Source organism: Schistocerca piceifrons, chromosome 1 (genome assembly GCF_021461385.2).
Source record: "Schistocerca piceifrons isolate TAMUIC-IGC-003096 chromosome 1, iqSchPice1.1, whole genome shotgun sequence".
NCBI lineage: Eukaryota > Metazoa > Arthropoda > Insecta > Orthoptera > Acrididae > Schistocerca > Schistocerca piceifrons.
The window spans coordinates 1,103,499,274-1,103,519,963 of record NC_060138.1 but is presented as its reverse complement, the minus strand read 5'-3'; the positions used below and the strand labels follow the sequence as shown (position 1 = coordinate 1,103,519,963).

The window sequence follows — 20,690 nt, the reverse complement described above, 5'->3', positions numbered from 1 at the left end:
ATTGATATTACAGGCGCCCCAGGTGATAGAATGCAATACATTCTCCAGAAAAAGTACCAAAAAGAGCCCATAGTGTGCTGAATGCTGAAATTGCTGATCTCTTTTTTTTTTTAAGTAACTGATGTTGGTACCAGATTGTAATCCCCAGAGGTTACTCAGGGAAAATCATACCCATGAAAGACATCTCTTTTGCTTTATTTGTGGATTGTTTGTCCCTGAAAGCCACCAAGACTGGCACACAAGAAAATGGTTTTTCACCAGAACGGTGCTCCAGCCAATATTCATTTATTGAACAGTCACAATGGTGAAAATAGCTAGAATTCAAATCAGTGCTATCTTATTTGCTTTATTCAACCCTACACTTAACTTGAAAAGTTGGTCTTGGCAGGAAGAAACTTTCGACAAACAAGGAACTGATTAGCTCCATACTGGGGTACTTCCCAGAATATGACAGAACCTATTTCTTGTATGAAATGAAGAAAAAATTTGGTATCTCACTGGGTTATGCGTACTGAATAAATTAGAATTTGTGAACTACTCCTTTGGACTTTCTTAGCCAGGTTTGCCATGTGTGTGTGTGTGTGTGAGTGTGTGTGTGTGTGTGTGTGTGTGTGTGTGTGTAGAGAGAGAGAGAGAGAGAGAGAGAGAGAGAGAGAGAGAGAGAGAGAGTGGGGTGGGGGTGGGGGCTTGTATAACCAATCCAGATCAACTTTTGAATTGTCTAGACTCCAATCAGTCCATCTTTCTTGTAGATTGGAAGAAATATTTTGTAAGCATCAACTTGTAACACAATACTTCATAGCTGGAAGAGCACTCAACACAATTTAGCTCTGGAGTTTCTGTCTGTGTGCAAGCAGTGATTTGTACAGAGTTTTCTTTGCAAGAGGATATATGTATTACAGCTGATACAAACAGGAGATCTGCTTCTACTATGCTGCAATATCACCAAGGGCAAGCACTAAAAGTGTTGCACTGTTATGCTATATACTTCTATTGTTGCTGAAAATAATACTGTGGGGAACAAGCCAAAGCTGGACATCAGTAACTTGACATTTATCAGTACTATAAAGGATGACGTCAACAATAAAATCTCTAAATACAATGACTTCTCACTTATTTCTTTTATCTGTAATTTTTAAGTTATGAGTGAACAATGAAACAAAAGTTACTGAAACTTGTCCCATAAAGCAGTAATTTTTTATCATAATGACCAGTATGTTGATTAATAGCAATAAAGGTAAATTCTGGATACAACAGTACATAGTAGATTGATATGTGGCACATAAACACATGTAACAGAAAACAATGTTCACTAGCTTTCAAGTGTTTACTTCTTTCCTAATAGAAATTACACACATTCAGGCACAAAACCTCATGGACAACTAAACACACACTACTATGCCCACACGACACTGAGTATTGATTTTTAATTACTGAGGACAGTTTTCTGAGCTAATAGATTTTGAGAGGGTGTAGGGAAGGATGCATGATATCTTCCTTTATTTCTTATATGCCTACCCCTTCAGAATTTCTTTCTATTATTGTGCAGCCAGTGAGTCATCTGTCTGTCCCACTCTTATCTTGCACAAGCCCACTACCCCTTCCTTACCTCATGCATCCTTCCCTACTCCCTCCACACATCTGTTGCCCAAAATAATCATTCTCAATAAACAAAAATCAGTAATCAATGTTGCTCTGGTAGTGCGCATTTCAGTGTCTGTTTGGTTGTGTATGTGAATATGTGTAATTTCCATGAGAAAAAGATCCAAAGCTTGAAAGCTAGTGATCCATTGTTATGGGATTTACTCAACATTATGAATAAATGAATGAGTTGTTCTTACTTTGAACAACAACTGCTGTTGAAACTAACTGATTTATTTTTTTAGTCCTAAAAGACATACCAAATTATTTTACTTCGGAACACAAAAGATGACTATTTTAATCTTAAATAACAAACTGCAACATCAAAACCAAGCTATTAGTTCTCTCTCAATAAAACATTTTGGCATAGTAAAGTAAAAATAACAGGATGGATCATAAACTGTAGAAGTATAATCAAATACAGTTCATTCATTTTATCATTTTCCATAGGCTGATCAAGAAAGTACTGGAGTTCTAACAGTGAAGTGCTCATAAGTAAATTATGGGGACACACAAGTAATGTTTCTCAAGTAATACTGTAAATGCTACATATATGCATTACATATTTGTATAGCTTGTTTTTGTTCCAGTTGTTCATACAGTAGAGGAGCGTGTTGTACCTTGAGGATAGTGTACCCTGGAACACACAATATTTCCTAGTCAGTGTTTCAATCTAGTGGTTGAGTTTGGAATTAAATGAAGGAGCATGCATTGTAGACTGTCATAAACTGTTTGCAGCATTTTCTGCTGTTTCTGTTATTGTGAAATACGAGGTTGTGTTTTGTGCAGTGTCAGTAAATACCATGTTATGAGTTCTACATATTTAAATGCTGTATAATATATTTATGTTGTTTTGAGGTTACTGATAATTCTCCCATTACAGAGTTTTATGGCAAGTAAATTACAATATATTTTAAAACTAGCTACTTAATGTGTGGACTTTTAAGTTGTATTTTGTCAGTCATGTACTATCTAGCACCTAGAAATTGATTTTTTTAAATTTTTTTTAAGTATAATGTTTGCAAATGAACAGAGTTTTTCTACTGCCCTAACAATTTTACTGCCTCAAAAATGGAAATTTGCATTAGTTGCCAATAATTCCTATTTCAAAATTTTAGGTTCTGACTGGTTTTTGATAATATTTTGTCTTATATTACTGGCATGGATAATTGAGAAATAATGTAACACACAGACTATTGTAGACTCTAATGACAAGATTTTTCTTGGCTGCAGCACTTTTAAATCTGAATAGAATATTTGTTCCTTGGTACATGACCATATTGTACCTTGGAACTGTCTTTCACATTTGGAGGAATCTTACTCTTCTGGAGCAATATCTGTAATTTTAGAAAAAGACTGCAGCACACAGAAAGTGAATGCTATCTTTTCAGAATGCAGAATGGAATAACTAAATATATTACACTTCTATTACAAAAGAGGCAAAAGACTAAAAAGTGTTTCAAGGTGTAACACTGTGTCCTACCAAAAGGGAGAAAGTGTGTAATGAAAACAACACTTTTTTTACAGCTCATTATGGTCCTGCTGCAGCACTTATTGGCGTAGCATTAGCCCCTGTGAACAACTCAGACTTGGTGGTTGCACTTCTCACAATTGCTGTTGGTCTCAATGCTGGAACTTTTGTAGGCTTCCAAATAAACCATGTGGATCTTTCTCCTAATTTTGCTGGAACTCTGATGGGAATAACCAATGGGCTTGGAAACATCATGTCTATTGTAGGCCCACTTGTGGTTGGAGTCATTCTTGGCACTGAGGTAAGTAGTTGATTTATTACAGCAGCAATATGGCTAAGTTTTTGGATAATTTGAGTAGAAATTAGTTATAAAGGACACACTGAAAGCTTACAAATGTTTGCAGATTTTACCGTGAACCTACAGAAATAAGTTAAGCTGCTTGTTTGTAATGATTATCTAAATAATGATGTGGTATAAACATTTAAAGATTTAAATATGTCTGCTTGTGTCTGTATATGTCTGGATGGATATGTGTGTGTGTGCGATTGTATACCCGTCCTTTTTTCCCCCTAAGAGAAGTCTTTCCGCTCCTGGGATTGGAATGACTCCTTACCCTCTCCCTTAAAACCCACATCCTTTCGTCTTTCCCTCTCCATCCCTCTTTCCAGATGAGGCAACAGTTTGTTGCGAAAGCTTGAATTTTGTGTGTATGTTTGTGTTTGTTTGTGTGTCTGTCGACCTGCCAGCACTTTCATTTGGTAAGTCACATCATCTTTGTTTTTTTTATATATATATATACCAAACAAAAGCGCTGGCAGGTCGATAGACACACAAACAAACACAAACATACACACAAAATTCTAGCTTTCGCAACCAATGGTTGCCTCGTCAGGAAAGAGGGAAGGAGAAGGAAAGACAAAAGGATATGGGTTTTAAGGGAGAGGGTAAGGAGTCATTCCAATCCCGGGAGCGGAAAGACTTACCTTAGGGGGAAAAAAGGACAGGTATACACTCGCACACACACACACACATATCCATCCACACATACACAGACACAAGCAGACAGATGTAAAGGCAAAGAGTTGAATTTTGTGTGTATGTTTGTGTTAGTTTGTGTGTCTGTCGACCTGCCAGCACTTTCATTTGGTAAGTCACATCATCTTTGTTTTTAGATATATTTTTCCTACATGGAATGATTCCCTCTATTATATCCATATCATGAATTTGAACCCAACAATTACGTTTGTTATTGTCGCTGTTGCATTTCAAAATCTTTCCTGTCGTCTTATTTTCTCTTTATTTTCTCTTTCTGTTTTTAGCAGTAGTCTCACTTTGTATTCACCTTCCCCTTTTTACCGTAATACAATTTTATCCTGCCTATATATACTCAATAATACATAACCCACTTCCAAACCATAGCTCCCGGGATTGGAATGACTCCTTACCCTCTCCCTTAAAACCCACTTCCTTTCGGCTTTCCCTCTTGGCAGAAATCCAACCTTCATTTGGATCAGACTTCCTTAACTCTTGTGCAGAAAGGTGTGCAGTATACTGCTGCATCCACTTTCAATCAGCTACCACAAGAATTCAAAAATCTTAGTAGTAATCCATGCGCTTTCAAATTGAATCTGAAGAGTTTCCTCATGGGTCACTCCTTCTATTCTGAGTTCCTTGAAAAATTAAGCTGATCCTTATGTTGTATTGTTGATTGCATTTACTCAAACCTATGGCTTGATTTTTTTTCGGATTCATAAACATTTTCTCTAGTCTTTTATTACATTATGTTGTAATTACATGTACTGACACGTTCTGTGACGTTGGAGATTTGCCCCTCAATTTGGTCCTACGTGCAGGGGGAGGGGTGGGAGGGGGGGGGGGGAAGGTGTAGTGGGAAGGAGAGAAGTAAAAAGTGTATGTGTGTGTGGGTGCGGGTGTGTTCTGTGTATTTTTGATAAAGGCCTTGATGGCCGAAAGGTAATTTTCTGACAGGCTTTTTGTTGTGCCTTTCTGTCACTCAGCACCTCTGCTATATGATGAGTAGCAACTATCCTTTTCATAATACTGAAAGGACCCATGATCACACAAACAACTAAAGTGGGCTTGAAATGTTGTGTGATGTGGTTGGTGTCTATGAGGGTACTTGTTTTGGAATAGCCGTGCTTCCTCTTGATTGTTTCCATCTGCTTGGCCATGTGCAAACACCATCTCAGCTTGTTCTTGGACATGAACACCTGACCATTCTGCTGCTTAAAGCACACTGTATAAATCACAGTCTGCAGCACGCAAGGAACACACTACATGTGGTCAGAGGAACTTCCATTTGTTGGTACCCTCTACAATGGCAATGATGCAATTCTGGTCACATGTTCACAGGACATTTTGGCCTCCCTGGAGTTTGTTAGTTTTGTTAATCTTAACCCTTTATACATAAATGACATCCCATACTGATACAGGAAAAATGTTCTTTGTTGATGATGCAAAAAATAATCATCACTCTCAACAGAGCTGGAACAATAAGAAGATCAATAAATGAAATATTCAAAAGTACAGGGTGTGGTGTGGGAGCTTCCTTATTTTTAAAAATCATAAAAGAGGAAATTTTGGAGATATCAATTGAATTCTCTTTTTGTTTATCAAGAGTCACATTTAAAGTTTTATTTCATTAGGCTTTGAAAATGATATCAGAAAGTGGCCTCCATTGTGCCCAATGCACTTGGAGCATAAAAATCAGAAGTTTAGGTCCAGTTTGTCCATAATGTCTCTGTGTTGACAATAATAGCATGAATATTGTTCTACAGCTCACACAGAGTCAGTGGATGATTGGTATACCCCAGGGAGTTAAGATAACCCCAAAAGAAACAAATCAGAGGGGGCTAAGTCTGGTGAGTGTGCTGGCCACTGAAGAGCACCCCTCAAAGAGTTTTCACGCAAGAGTGTCATTGGTATTCATGCTGTGTGAGATGTGGTGCCATCTTGTTGGAACCAGACATCAGCCACATCCATTTCTTCAAGTTTAGGGAGAAAAAACTCCTCAGTCATCTGGACATAATGCTCAGAAGTGACTGTAAGTGCCCTCTCATTCTCTTCAAAAAAGCATGGGCCAGTAATGTCAATTTTCAATAACACACTCCAAACTCACATTCTTAATGTGGGGACTTCATGAAGTTTTTGCAGATTTCATGCTATTCTGGTATCCCATGTTTTGTTTATTCGCACATCCAGACAAAGGAAATGTGCCTCATCACTGAAGAGCATGAGGACATTATGAGGCAGGCTTTTGATCAAGAGTTTATATGCATTTTTGTGAAACAAAATAGTGTGGATTGAGTGTGTGAACCACTGCCAGTTTGTTTGGATGAATTTCAGGTCTTCATGAAGAATTTGTCTCAATGTGTAATCAGAAATTGAAAAAGCAGCTGCATGTTTGAAAGCAAATCACTTGGGGGAATTCAAAATTGCCAACCTTATTTTCTTGATGTTTTCTGGTGTGCTGGTTGTTTTTGAAGGTGCTGGTCTCTGTTTCTGCTCATCACCAGTATCCATAAATATGCCCACTCTGACCCCAAAACCTATAATTCCTGATTCAAGTAATTATTAAATTCTGTCTCTGCTGATTTTTCATGACGTGAATTTCATCCTCCTTAACAGTACACTGAGCAAACAGGGTGGAAAGTTCAGAAATGCCGACTGATCGAAAGAATTGGTACTTAGCTGGTAAAATTCTTCTTCATTGTTTCTCATGGTTCACATCTAGGGGTCTTCTTTATCACTTTCCTGTGGAACATTGATAGAATATTTGGATTTGCAGGAGTTCATAGGTTTGTTCTTGTTGTATCAATTCTGAAAAAAGAAATGGACACATTTCAGTTTTCACTGTGTTGATATAGTCTTGAAATCATTTCATTAATTTTAAGTAACACTTTTTTTTGTGGTTCACAATTATAGAAAGATACTTTTGAGCATTGTTATTTAGACACAATGGGCAACAATCACCCAACATGTAGCCATATATAACTCCTCTCGGCAAACTAATCCCCAGCAGCTAACTTACTTTACCTGCTGACAGTCCATAGATTGTTAAATACAAAGATAACAACACATTTGTCTACGATTATTAAATTTCTCCATGCTTATATACCTCTCTGACATTTACATCCATCAAAATAATGATTTTTTATCAGAGATGTTTACAAAATTTATGACAATTAAAAATGGGTATCATAAAACATATTGTATCAGAATTTACACTTGGTGCATAGAACAAGATGTAGTCATACCATTTTCATTCCACAAGTCCACCAGTCAGAATGTGAGCATGAGAATGACAACTAACAGGCTGATGTAAACATAAAGGGAACTGGTCTCACTACAATTTTACACTTTATACAGTACAAAATAGTCTGTTAAATGTAATTGGATAAATAAAAAAAACTACACACCAAGTGGTGACAGAACACACACGTAAAAGGAGATTATAATTAGGCAAGCTCTCAGGCAGAAGGTTTGAAGGGAAAGGAAGAGAAGTGAAGGAAATCAGCAACATTTGAGCTATGTGTAATTGCTGATTTTGGTGGTGAAGACATCAGAGAACTATCTTACATTGCATACTTCCTTGATGTAATATAGAGTAATTTTATGGTTTTACGGGGCAATAGTGTGTGTGCGCGCGTGCACACACACACACACACACACACACACACACACACACACACACACACACACACAAAGTATTCCTTTCACGTAATCATGTTGTAAGGATAATATCTAGTTTTAATCCTCAAACTTCATTTAGGCAACTATTTAAAAATATAAACATACATACAGCAGCTTGAAAATATTTTTACTGTCTTATGATGTGTATTTGTGATGAATCTGGTATTATCTGAAAATAATAGTGCTGTTCATAAACAAAACACTAGGAACAAAATGTGTCCGTACTATAGATGAATTAACCACATGCAGAAAGGACCACAAAGTATGCAGCAATAAAAATGACTGATCATTTCCCTTGTGAATCAAAGCTGCTGGCAGGTAATTAAAGTTTTAAAAACAAAGTGAAATTATTTATGCTTGACAACTCTTACCCCATTAATTAATTTATGAGTAGATGATATGTGTGTGGTTGGCATACTTTCATCAAATTTTATTGTATATCAAGATTAAAACAAAACATCCAGTTTTGTAAATGGCCATTAGTCATAGAGATAAATTTTATTTGTTAACCTACTGATAAGTTCCACATGAATATGAACCATGAAACATAGGAAGAAATTAATCCAAAATATAAACTGCGCATAGTGTGGTGAAACAAAAGACTGGTGCCTAAGCCTAAATGCATTATAGCTGTCACACAGACTGACTGTCTAACTAGCTGCCAAACAACAAAACTGACTGGAAACTTCAAAGTTCTGCTGGCAATTGATCACTATGAAAACTGATCATACTGATTTCAGGCTCTGATGCTTAGAAGCATCCAGGCCTGCTGTAACCATAGGTCTGCAAATGTATGGCACTGTTCACATGTGTCATGGAACTCTTTGGGTCATGGCAGGAGAATATAAAATTGTCAGAATGCTTACTCCAATGTGCAGTTCTGTTGGAAGCCATTATTCTAGTCAAGGTGAAAGAATATTGGAAGGAGTGTACTCAGGGAACACAATGGATTCTGAATGCTTGACATGCCAAGTTTTTTCTATCCTCACACATAATTAAACAAAGTCTGGTTAAACAGACTATAACATGAACTTAGAATACCATCTGCTTACACCACTCTTTAGCTGTTATTGTTGTTGTTGAGGTTTTCCATCTGTAGTCGGGTTTGATGCAGCTTTCCATGTTACTCTATCCTGTGCAAGCCTCTTCATTACCAAATAACTACTGCAACTTACACCCTACTGTAACTGCTTATTGTATTCATCTATTGGTCTCCCTGTAAAATTTTTACCCCCTGCCCCCCTGTGCACTTCCCTCCAGTACTAAATTGGTGAACTCATGACGTCTCAGAATGTGTCTTATCAACCAATCCCTTCATCTAGTCAGGTTGTGCAACAATTAATTTCTTTTTCTGTTCAGTATTTTCTCATTAGTTATGCAATCTACCAACTTAATCTTCAGCATTCCTCCATAGCACCATATTTTAAAAGCTTCTATTCTCTTCTTGTTTAAACTTTTTCGTACATGTTTCACTTCCATATGGGTTACACCCTATACAAACACTTTCAAAAAAGTCTTCTTAACACTTCAATCTGCATTCAATATTTTATACCCTCCCTACTTCAGTCATTGTCAGTTGTTCTGTTGCCCAGATAACTAACTCATCTACTACTCTGAGTGTCTCATTTCCTAATATAATTCCCTCAGCATCACCTGATTTAATTTGTCTATATTCCATTATCCTCAATTTGCTTTTGTTGATGTTCATCTTATATCCTCCTTTGCAGACACTGTCCATTCTATTCAACTCGTTTTCCAAGTCTTTTGTTATATCTGACAGCTATCTGGCAGATTTGTTGGGAAACATCAAGAAATCAATGTCCAAAAATCCTATGGCAGTACTCAACATGCACAAACTCAGATCAGTCATTATGAAATAGGAATAATGCAAACAGGAGGATAATGACCAATCAGTTATATTTCAGATCAGTAATTTTTGGATATATAAAAATGTTATATGGCTTGAAGTTCAGATATTCTGTTCTTTTTAATTAGTATATTCAGACTAAGTCAAAATAATATTTATGGGATGCCATTTTTGTCATGTAAATGATTTTAAATTAATACAAGCTGTAATGCTGGCCAACAGTGGTACACATATTTAATGAAATTACTATTAATCACTATATGTGTCCATGCCAGTTGAGTGTCCAAACCAAAATAAATAGTCAGAATCTTTGCATAATCTTATTACTATATTCACTCTCTGAGGAGGATCACTACAGTCACAGAGGATCTTGCATGCCTTCCTAGTCAGTGAAAAATTTTCACAATACATTCCTTTCCTTTAACTACTTGCAAAGATCATTTGCTTCATTTCTTAACATGTGGGACTTTTGAATCACTTCTTATAATAAAGGATTTGCACAAATACACACCAAGTTATACTATAAAATCAAGCAACAAGCTCAGTGTCCAAGAAAATGGTTGGACAGTCATTGATTGAGGGGATTTATTTATCCAAGCATTCATGAAAACAGCAAAGAAGTTGCAGGTATGAGGAAAACAAAAGAAAAGAAGACCTTAAATGGAATTAGGCAAATATTAAAAGGGAATCAAGAGGGTAAGGCAAACAGTAAGAGGGACATGCTGAATAACACCAGAGTATTCAAAAAGTCATTGAGAGGATATGGGAAGATACTATGAACTTATGTTTACAGAAACAACTGAAAACAATAAGTGTATGAAGAAGGCAAAATATAAACTTATGTTGGGTAGTCACCACATTACGTCAGTAAAGATGCATGACACAGTAACTTTGTAAAAAAAAAAAAAAAAAAAAAAAAAAAAAAAAAAAAAAAAAAAAAAAAAAATGGCACAATGTTGTAATTATTTTACTTCACATGAAAGGATACAGAAAAGACCAAAAAGGATACAGTTTTCTCCCTATTATCTGTAATGGACAAGATATTCATTAAAATTTTCACCTACAGCTTAGAAAAACATTAAATTATACGTTGCTGCAACTGAAATCATCTTCGCACCAGTGAGTGATATCACCTGTTCTATGGTTGGTTGCTTGTGCAGGGCGTGGCTGGACTATTTCTCAGTGCAGTGCTGAAAAGAATATTTGTCCTTTTCATATCTTAATACAGGTGATATTGCACAAGGAGAGGAGGGAGACAGTGTGGTCAGCCGTAGTGTGGTATTTGGTCCACATTGGAGTGGAATGAGGGAGTCGTGGAGCTGTTCTGTGGAGGCAGCATTGTAGTTGGAGTTGCGTCAAACTCTGTTTTCTCATGCTTAAGTGGTAGGTGCTCCCCTATGGCTATATGGCAATGACGGTAAAGGCTTAGTCAGCTGATAACCGTGACATAATCATATTTGGATTATTGATGTGGAGGGGGGAGGGGAGGGGTTTGTAGCTGCAAGTTAATTGTCTTGGTAGAGACCCTTTGTTGGACAGCCTTCCCCATACTGTCTTACGATGACATGGCTGGTAGCATTACAGTTAACTGGCCGAGACACAACTACTGGCCATGCAATTACTTGATGTCCTATGCAACATCATAACTGAATTGCAAATCAAATGTTCATCACATATTATTCTTGGTTCATCTGTGCAAGTTTTGGGTGACATATCACAGAACTGCTTTAGACCCATGTCCCATTCATCATGCAGAAGGCTATTTTCAACTGACTGCATGGGCTGTCACATCTTGGTGTCCGCGCACTAATTGTAATTTTTCACAGACTATTTCAAATGGCCAAATGTCCAACGTGATTGTAATTACTGGACTCAAGCTTGTAGAGCCTACCAACACTCTTAAGACAGACCAAAATGCTTGCAGTTTGACACCCAAGACCAGTTCCAGCATGTGCACCTAGACCTTGTCAGGCCCCTCACTGAGTCAGAAGGCTTCTGTTACATTATGTGGATATGGAGGCACAGGAGGTTGGAGAACAATGAACTACCCTGATGCAGATGCACTGCAGAAGAAAATCCCACTAGTATGTTGTTGCATGGCCCAGCTGGCCAGTTTCCATATGATGTCACAATTGGGTTCAGTGGAAATGTTCCCGTTTCAGCTGGCATGATCAACACAGATGGCATACCACTGTTTCTGTCTCCAACAGTCTGATGACTAGTGTCTCATTGGTAGGAAAATTGGTTACACTCATTGCTGAAATCATTCAGAAGGTCATCAATCACTACCCATTGTTCATGTACACAAGATTCATTGTTGCTACCAACAGTACAGTGCAGTACACATTTAACAGAAAATGTAGATCGTTCCTACTGATCTGAAGCACTAAATGAAACACTATGGAACTGCCTTGCACTCGGTGTTCACCTAAACTGTAATTGGTTCCATTGTCAGAACATAGATGATGAGATGAAGTACACTAAGCAATCTGTAGTTGGTGTTGACATTCTTCAGAGGATCATGAATGTGGCGAAGGGTCCAGGTAAGAATGCTTGTGTGGAATAATGTAGGTAGCAAGTAGGGACAATTTATTGCTGATATCTCAATACACATGGCAATTGTTGAGTTTGAAATGCTGGCCAAAGACAGCACTGTAGCAGAGCTCTGCCATGCTAAACAAAAAGTTTGCCAAGGCAATAAGTGATTGAGTCATTACAGGTTAATGAGTGATACCTGCTCCCCCTAGGAAAAAAATATCTTCACTTAATATAGAGTACCAAAAATTAGTTAATTAGTTGTCTGTGGTGAATTTAATATTAACTTTAAAAGTTGGATAGGAACTGTGATTGCTATGTACAGATGTGAGCTGAGTTGGCGACCCTTCGCTCACAGCTCCAGGCTGCTTTGGCTTCTATCACACAGCCTGAGGCTGCTGCCAAGGGCGTCACTGTGGGGGATCGAACGTGGGGATGCGAGGGACATCGAGCAAGTCCCACGTGTCATCCGATTGGTCCACTGCTGTGGTCGCGCTGGATCCTGCCTGCACTGAAGTTGACCCCTCACCCGTGGTTGAGTGGGAGATCATTCCAAAGTTTGGCAGGCAGCAAAAAACTTTTTGAGGGCCCGATCGTAGGGCCTCCCTGGTTCGTTTCACAAACAGGTTTTTGGCGTTATCTGTGGCTGACGATGTCTCTGAACCGGATGCAGTCATCCACCCTGTTCCAGAGGAAGCTCCTCAGCCCGCAAGGTCTGGGCATTCACAGAGGGTAGGTTTGCTGGTAGTTGGGAGCTCCAATGTTAGGCGCATAATGGGGCGTCTTAGGAACATGGCTGCAAGGAGGGGAAGGAAGCTGGTGTGCACTCCATGTGCATTCTGGGAGGAGTCATTCCAGATGTGGAAAGGGTGCTTCCGAATGCCATGAAGAGTACAGGGTGCAGCCAACTGCAGGTGGTGGATCATGTCGGTACCAGTCACGTGTGTCGCTTTGGATTGGAGCAGATTCTGACTGGTTTCGGGCAGCTAGCAGAAATGGTAAAGACTACCAGTCTTGCTTCTGAGATTAAGGCAGAGCTCACCATCTGCATCATTGTTGATAGAACCGACTGTGGACCTTTGGTGCAGAGCCGAGTGGGGGGTCTGAATCAGGGACTCAGGCAGTTCTGTGACCATGTAGGCTGCAGATTCCTTGACTTAGCCATCGGGTGGTGGATTTCCAGGTTCCGCTTAATAGGTCAGGAGTCCACTACACACAGGAGGCAGCTACATGGGTAGTGGGGGCTGTATGGAAGGGAATGGGTGGTTTTTTAGGTTAGAGGGTCTCAGGGAACCACAGAAAGGATGTCTGTCTAAAAGTGGGCAGGTAAAACACAGTAAGGTAGTTGTAGAAATGATTAGTATTGTAGTTGTAAATTGTCATAGCTGTGTTGGGAAAGAACCAGAGCTCCAAGCCCTAATAGAAAGCACTGAAGCTCAAATAGTTGTAGGTACCAGAAATAAGTTCAGCTAAAATTTTTTCAAACAATCTAACATTGTTCAGAATGATCTAATAGTGTTCAGAAAGGATCAAGTATTTATTTCTGTCAGAGGTAGCTTGCCTTGTAGCGGAATTGAAGTAGATAGTTTGTGTGTAATAGTTGGGTAGAGGTTATACCTAACAATCGGACTAAACTATTAATTGGACCCCCCGACTCAGAAGATATGATTGCTGAACGGTTCAAAGAAAATTTGAGTCTCATTTCAAATAAGTACCCCACTCATATAATTATAGTCGGTGGTGATTTTAATCTACCCTCGATATGCTGGAAAAATTATACATTTAAAGCCAGCGGCAGGCATAAAACGTCATCCAAAATTGTACTGAATGCTTTCTCAGAAAATTATTTTGAACAATTAGTTCATGAGCCCACTCAAAGTGTAAATGGTTGTGAAAGCATACTTGACCTTCTAGCAACAAAAAATCCTGGCCAAATAGTGAGTATTGTGGCAAATACAGGGATTAGCGACCACCAGGCAGTTGCTCCTAGGCTCAATACTGTAACACGTACAATCATCAAAAAGAAACGCAAAGTATATCTATTTAAAAAAGCTGATAAAAATGCTCTTAATGCCTTTTTAAGAGACAGTCTTCACTCTTTCCGATCTGATCATGTAAGTGTAGAAAAGTTGTGGAATGTTTTCAAAGAGATAGTATCGACAAAAATTGAGAGATATATACCACATAAATTAATAAGTGATGGTACTGATCCCCCATGTTACACAAAATGGGTCAGATCGTTGTTGCAGAAGCAACAAAAAAAGCATGCCAAATTTAAAAGAACACAAAATTCCCAAGATTGGCAAAGTTTTACAGAAGTTCGAAATATGGCACATACTTCAGTGCGAGATGCTTTTAATAATTTCCACAAAGAAATTCTGTCATGAAATCTGGCAGAAAACCCAAAGAGATTCTGGTCATACATAAAACACACCAGTGGCAAGCCGCAATCAATACCTTCACTGCGCGATAACAACGGTGAAGTCGCTGATGACAGTGCCACTAAAGCAGAGTTATTAAACATGGTTTTCCAAAAGTCCTTCACCAAAGAAGATGAAGTAAATATTCCTGAATTTCAATGAAGAACAACTGCCAAGATGAGAAACATAGAAGTAGATATCCTCGGAGTAACAAACCAGCTTAAATCACTTAATAAAGACAAGACCTCTGGTCCAGATTGTATACTAGTCAGGTTCCTCTCAGAGTATGCTGATAAAAGAGCTCCATATTTAGCACTTATATACAACCACTCGTTCACAGAAAGATCTGTTCCTAAAGACTGGAAAATTGCTCAAGTCACACCAGTACCCAAAAAGGGAAGTAGGAGTAGTCTGCTGAATTACAAGCCTATATCACTAATGTCGATTTGCAGTAGGGTTTTGGAACATATACCGTATTTGAACATTATGAAGTACCTCGAAGAAAATGATTTATTGACACATAGTCAGCGCTGTTTCAGAAAATATCGTTCTTGTGAAACACAACTAGCTCTTTATTCTCATGAAGTAATAAGTGCTATCAATAGGGGATGTCAAATTCATTCCATATTTTTAGATTTCCAGAAGGTTATCTACACCGTTCCTCACAAGCAAGTGCGTGCCTATGGAGTATTGCCTCAGTTGTGCGACTGGATTCGTGATTTCCTGTCAGAAAGGTCACAGTTCGTAGTAATAGACGAAAAGTCATCGATTAAAACAGAAGTAATATCTGGCATTCCCCAAGGAAGTGTTATAGGCCCTCTATAGTTCCTGATCAATATTAATGACATAGGAGACAATCTAAGTAGCCGTCTTAGATTGTCTGCAGATGATGCTGTTATTTATCATCTTGTAAAGTCATCAGATGATCAAAACGACTTGCAAAATGATTTAGATAAGATATCTGTGTGGTGCGACAAGTGGCAATTGGCCCTGTATAAGGAAAAGTGTGAAGTTATTCACATGAGTACTAAAAGAAATCAGCTAAATTTCGATTACGCAATAAGTCGCACAAATCTGAAGGCTGTAAATTCAACTAAATACTTAGTGATTACAATGACAAGTAATCTAAATTGGCATGATCACATAGATAATATTGTGGGTATAGCAAACCAAAGACTGCAATTCATTGGCAGGACACTTAGAAGGTGCAACAGATCTACTAAAGAGACTGCTTACACCACACTTGTCCGCCCTATTCTGGAGTATTGCTGTGCGGTGTGGGATCCCCATCAGGTGGGACTGACGGATGACTTTGAAAAAGTACAAAGAATGGCAGCTCATTTTGTATTATTGCAAAATAGTGGAGATAGTGTCACAGACATGATTCGTGAATTGGAGAGGCAATAATTAAAACAAAGGCATTTTTCGTTGCGACGGGATCTTCTCATGAAATTTCAATCACCAGTTTTCTCCTCCAATTGTGAAAACATTCTGTTGGCACCCGCCCTCATTGGGAGAAATGATCATCCAATAAAATAAGAGAAATCGGGGTTCACACAGAAAAATTTAAGTGCTCATTTTTCCCGCGTGCCTCTCGAAAGTGGAATGGTAGAGAGACAGCTTCAAGGTGGTTCATTGAACCTTCTGCCAGGCACTTTATTGTAAATATCAGAGTAATCACTTAGATGTAGATGAAAAGTGATTATACAAGGAAAAGAATGTTGGAAAGTCTAAATTCATATCATCTGGTGTAGACTGTATTCTTTGCAAGCAGAGTACAGAGAAACAGTAGCTTAACTACAGATAATATTTTTATTCAGTCTTCAGTACTAGAGGGCCATTCTGTTAGTAAAAGCATGAATGGCCTTTCAGACCTGATGTACAAATTTTAACCCTAAAAGGAATTTGTGGACACAAACATGTTAAATATAATTACATACATATTTAAGAATGTCAATTCAGTGGCAACAGATACTTTTTCAACTACATTATAAAAAGTGTGTCAGGTTGTTTATAGTGCTGATAAAATAGGTGATTTGTTTCTCATGCCCTTTGAAAAGCTGCTTTACAGCAGATGATTTAAAACAAGGTACTAAAATTAACAGATAACCTGGGTGGCTAGCTAATGGGAAAAGGATATCATGTGTTACAAAGGGGGAATCATATTAATATGTTAGAAATAGCCATAATTGGGGTGCAGTAGCTCATTATAAACAGCACAGTAAGAAGTATGTCATTAGGAAAGAAAATGCATGTTGTATGCAAATAGAATAGCTGACTCTCAGGATAAAATTGAAACAGTATGGTCACTAGTGAAAGAAGTGTTGGCCAACTGAACAAGCTCAAGGACAGAAGGGCAGTACATAATACAAATGGTTTTCTTACTGACAAAATAAGTATACAGTATTTAACAATCACTTTCTGAATGTAGCAAGGGAATTACATTAATACTTAATTTCTGTGAATTAAATAAAGACTTAATTTATACAGGGAATCTTATATTTCTCATAAAAAATGGCATAGAAACCGCTACCTGAAGTACTCCTCTGAGGTACTTGCATTGGAAAGACTGAGTCAGTAATCAACTCACTGGAAACTAAGGACCCTTTTGGATATGATAGGGTACCTAGCAGGGGGCTAAAGCACTGTGATGCATATTTTAACCCTTTTACTTAGACACATCTGTAATTTTTCATTTAAGAATGGCAGTTTCCTGAACGATTAAAGTGTCCTGTAGTGAAAGTGCTTTTTAAAAACGGCGGAATGGATAATGTAGATGATTTTAGACCTTTTTCTATGCTATCAGTGTTTGCAAAAGCAATTGAAAAGGCTTCACATGTAAGAATAATTGATCCTTTCAGTTCACACAATTTGCTGTCAAATGTACAATTTAGTTTTGGGAGTGGTTTAACACCTAAAAATGGTACATTCTGTTTTCTCTGTGGGGCACTGGATGGATTAAACAAAATGTTGTTAGGGGATAGGCAGCTTATTTGATTTAACTAAGGCTTTTAACTGTGTTGATCACAAACTATACTGCAGAAATTGAACCATTGTGGAACAAGAGGAGCAGTTTAGAACTGGTTCCTCTGATACTTTAAGAACAGGTGGCAAAAGACCATTCTCCACAGTGATGTGAATGACTGTGAGGTGGCATCTGATTGAGGTGTGGTTAAATTGGTTGGTTGTGGTGGAGGGACGGGAGGGAGGGAGGGAGGGAAGGAGGGAGGGAGGGAGGGAGGGATGGAAGGGGTGCCTCAGGGTCAGTGCTGGCACCATTACTGTTTCTTATACATACAAGGTGCAACTGAGAAGTTCAGTGAATGGTTGCAGAAAATAAAGAAAAAAAGAGTTACAAACAAAATACCTTTCCTGGCCTTCAATGTAATCACTGTTAGCTAAAACACACTTCTGAAATCAGTTGCAAAACTGCAAATGCTTCAAGTGGAATCACTTGAGAGAGTGAGAGAGAGAGAGAGAGAGAGAGAGAGAGATGTGGAGTAACGAGAACACAAAAGTTTCATCATTCTTTGCAAATAATTAACACACAGAACTGCTTCTAAATTATGTATTACAAAAATGCATGTGAGAATGTATTACACAATACAGTTGTTCCATTGTATAATTATCTAGAAGTGATTTATCCATATTATTGTACTAAATGATCAAAAATGAATATATTATTATTATTGTTATTATTATAGTGTTCAGCCCAATCTTCATGTTGAGAGAGCTTTCGATTTTTTTATTGAAAGAAAACTGGACAAATTAACAGTGAACTAGTAAACCACTTGATGAATTTGTGTATTTAGGGCAGTTGAAGACAGTTGAATGGATTGTAAATGAAATGAGTAAGACTTTCCTGGTTTGCTTTTGATAAACTAAATAATGTTTTCACAGCTAAGTGTTTGATGTGTACGAAAAAGAAAATGATAATATAAATTATTATGCAGTTGCATTGTTAATGTGTACTTTGATATTTTTCACATTATTTTTCATTTTGATCCTTGTGTTGGAGTCAGCAAATTCTACAGCTTTGAAGATTCTCTTCGTTGTAGGATCTACAAAACAAGATGACTGAATGAATAAATCAATGTAGTTATATGTAGACTTTAAACTCCTGTCTATCTGATGATTATTAATTTATTTTATTTTTGTTTCATACAGAGCACCAGAGAAAAGTGGCAAATAGTTTTCTATATTGCTTCGGGTATATATCTTTTTGGAAACACAATTTTTGTTATCTTTGGAAGTGCAGTAGTGCAGCCTTGGAATGAGCCAAAGAAAAGTAAAGGTAGGAAAATAATTTCTGCATTTATATTTGTATTAATTTTGATATTATAAAGTACAGTGTTAACATGTCATGAAAGGATATTTGCTTGTTTTATGAACGTTTTCAGCTTCAGTGTAGAAACACATTTAAGAACACTTTTTCTCTGAACAACAGGTGTCACAACTGACTTCATTTTATCAGTAATTTCTTACAGCTGAATGAAACAGTGGAAAGTCCAGGATGGAATAACATCAATATTATGAAACCAATAGATTGCTACTCACCACATAAAGGAGGTTTTTAGTCTAATGGCTTGAATACAGAATCCAGTCATTCAATTGCTGTTTTACTTTAGTGTCATTTTCATCCCACATTAAATCATCATCTGCAAAGGCATGAGCCTAAAATTGTGATACAGTGATGAATAAAATTATGAAAATTCCTTCCTGTGCACCCTGCTTAGTCTCAAACCACAACTGAAAAACAAGCACCTATTTGTGAATAAGTCTGCCAGTGTTCATACAATCATCTGTATATATTAATTAATTGAAACACACATAACAAGTCTTTTCTCAAGATATTCTCAAATTTTCTGCTTCTGTATACTGTCATGATCCTCATCAATATCTAAGAAACCGAATGTGACATATTTTCCTTTTTACTCGTGCTTCTCCATAATTGTTCTTGCAGACAATACTGAACCACATTGTTCTCTTTTCTGTACAGCCACACAGATCTTTTTCAAACTATAGTTCAATAATGGTTCTAGTTTCTGGAGCATATTCTGAGATACTGAGAAAACTTCAAGTGGCTGTTCATTGAGGAGATATTTTAGGCACTGAATGAACATTTACGTTTTGCCTTTAACACTAATGTTACACAGAAAAGGAGTTGTGGACACTGGCTGCAAGCAGGCATTGATTTAAATTTGAGCCAGATGGGGATTCAAACCCAAGTCTCCTGGTTATTAGACAGATGCACTGCTACCCTAGAACACCTCCCATCAGCCCAAATTCCCTACCTAACCACTCACTACTGATGTAGTGCAACTTGCTCATTAGTGGTTGCTGGGTCAAAGTGGTGTTTATTCTTTCGGATGCCTTCCTGTGTACCCTGCTTAGTCTCAAACCACAATGGAAAAACAAGCACCTCTTTGTGAATAAGTCTGCCAGTGTTCATACAATCATCTGTATATATTAATTAATTAAAACACACATAACAAGTCTTTTATCAAGGTATTCTCAGATTTTCTGCTTCTGTATACTGTTATGACCCTCACCAATATTTAAGAAAGTGAGAACGGACAGTATCGATATTTCATAAATAGTGATGATCATTGATCACCCATATTTTGTCCAACATAGTTGATACATGGAATCTAAACTGGAAAAATGTTTATTGCCATCATTAGTTGAATGTCCCCCCCATGAACCATGGACCTTACCATTGGTGGGGAGGCTTGCATGCCTCAGTGATACAGATGGCCATACCGTAGGTGCAACCACAACTGAGGAGTACCTGTTGAGATGCCAGACAAACATGCGGTTCCTGAAGAGGGGCAGCAGCCTTTTCAGTAGTTGCAGGTGCAACAGTCTGGATGATTGACTGATCTGGCCTTGTAACACTAACCAAAACAGCCTTGCTGTGCTGGAGCTGCGAAGGGCTGAAAGCAAGGGGAAACTACAGCTGTAATTTTTCCCGAGGGCATGCAGCTTTACTGTATGGATAAATGATGATGGCGTCCTCTTGGGTAAAATATTCCGGGGGTA

At 37.8% G+C, this 20,690-nt stretch overlaps 1 protein-coding gene across 1 annotated transcript in view; it reads left to right on the top strand.

The window, feature by feature from the left end:
• Positions 1–20,690, top strand: part of LOC124798820 (putative inorganic phosphate cotransporter) — a 220,710-nt gene that overhangs the window by 186,238 nt on the left and 13,782 nt on the right. Inside the window, exons 8-9 of the mRNA XM_047262353.1 lie at positions 3,169–3,413; positions 18,816–18,942. Of these exons, the coding sequence (XP_047118309.1) occupies positions 3,169–3,413; positions 18,816–18,942 (372 nt within the window). The remainder of the gene's footprint in view (positions 1–3,168; positions 3,414–18,815; positions 18,943–20,690) is intronic.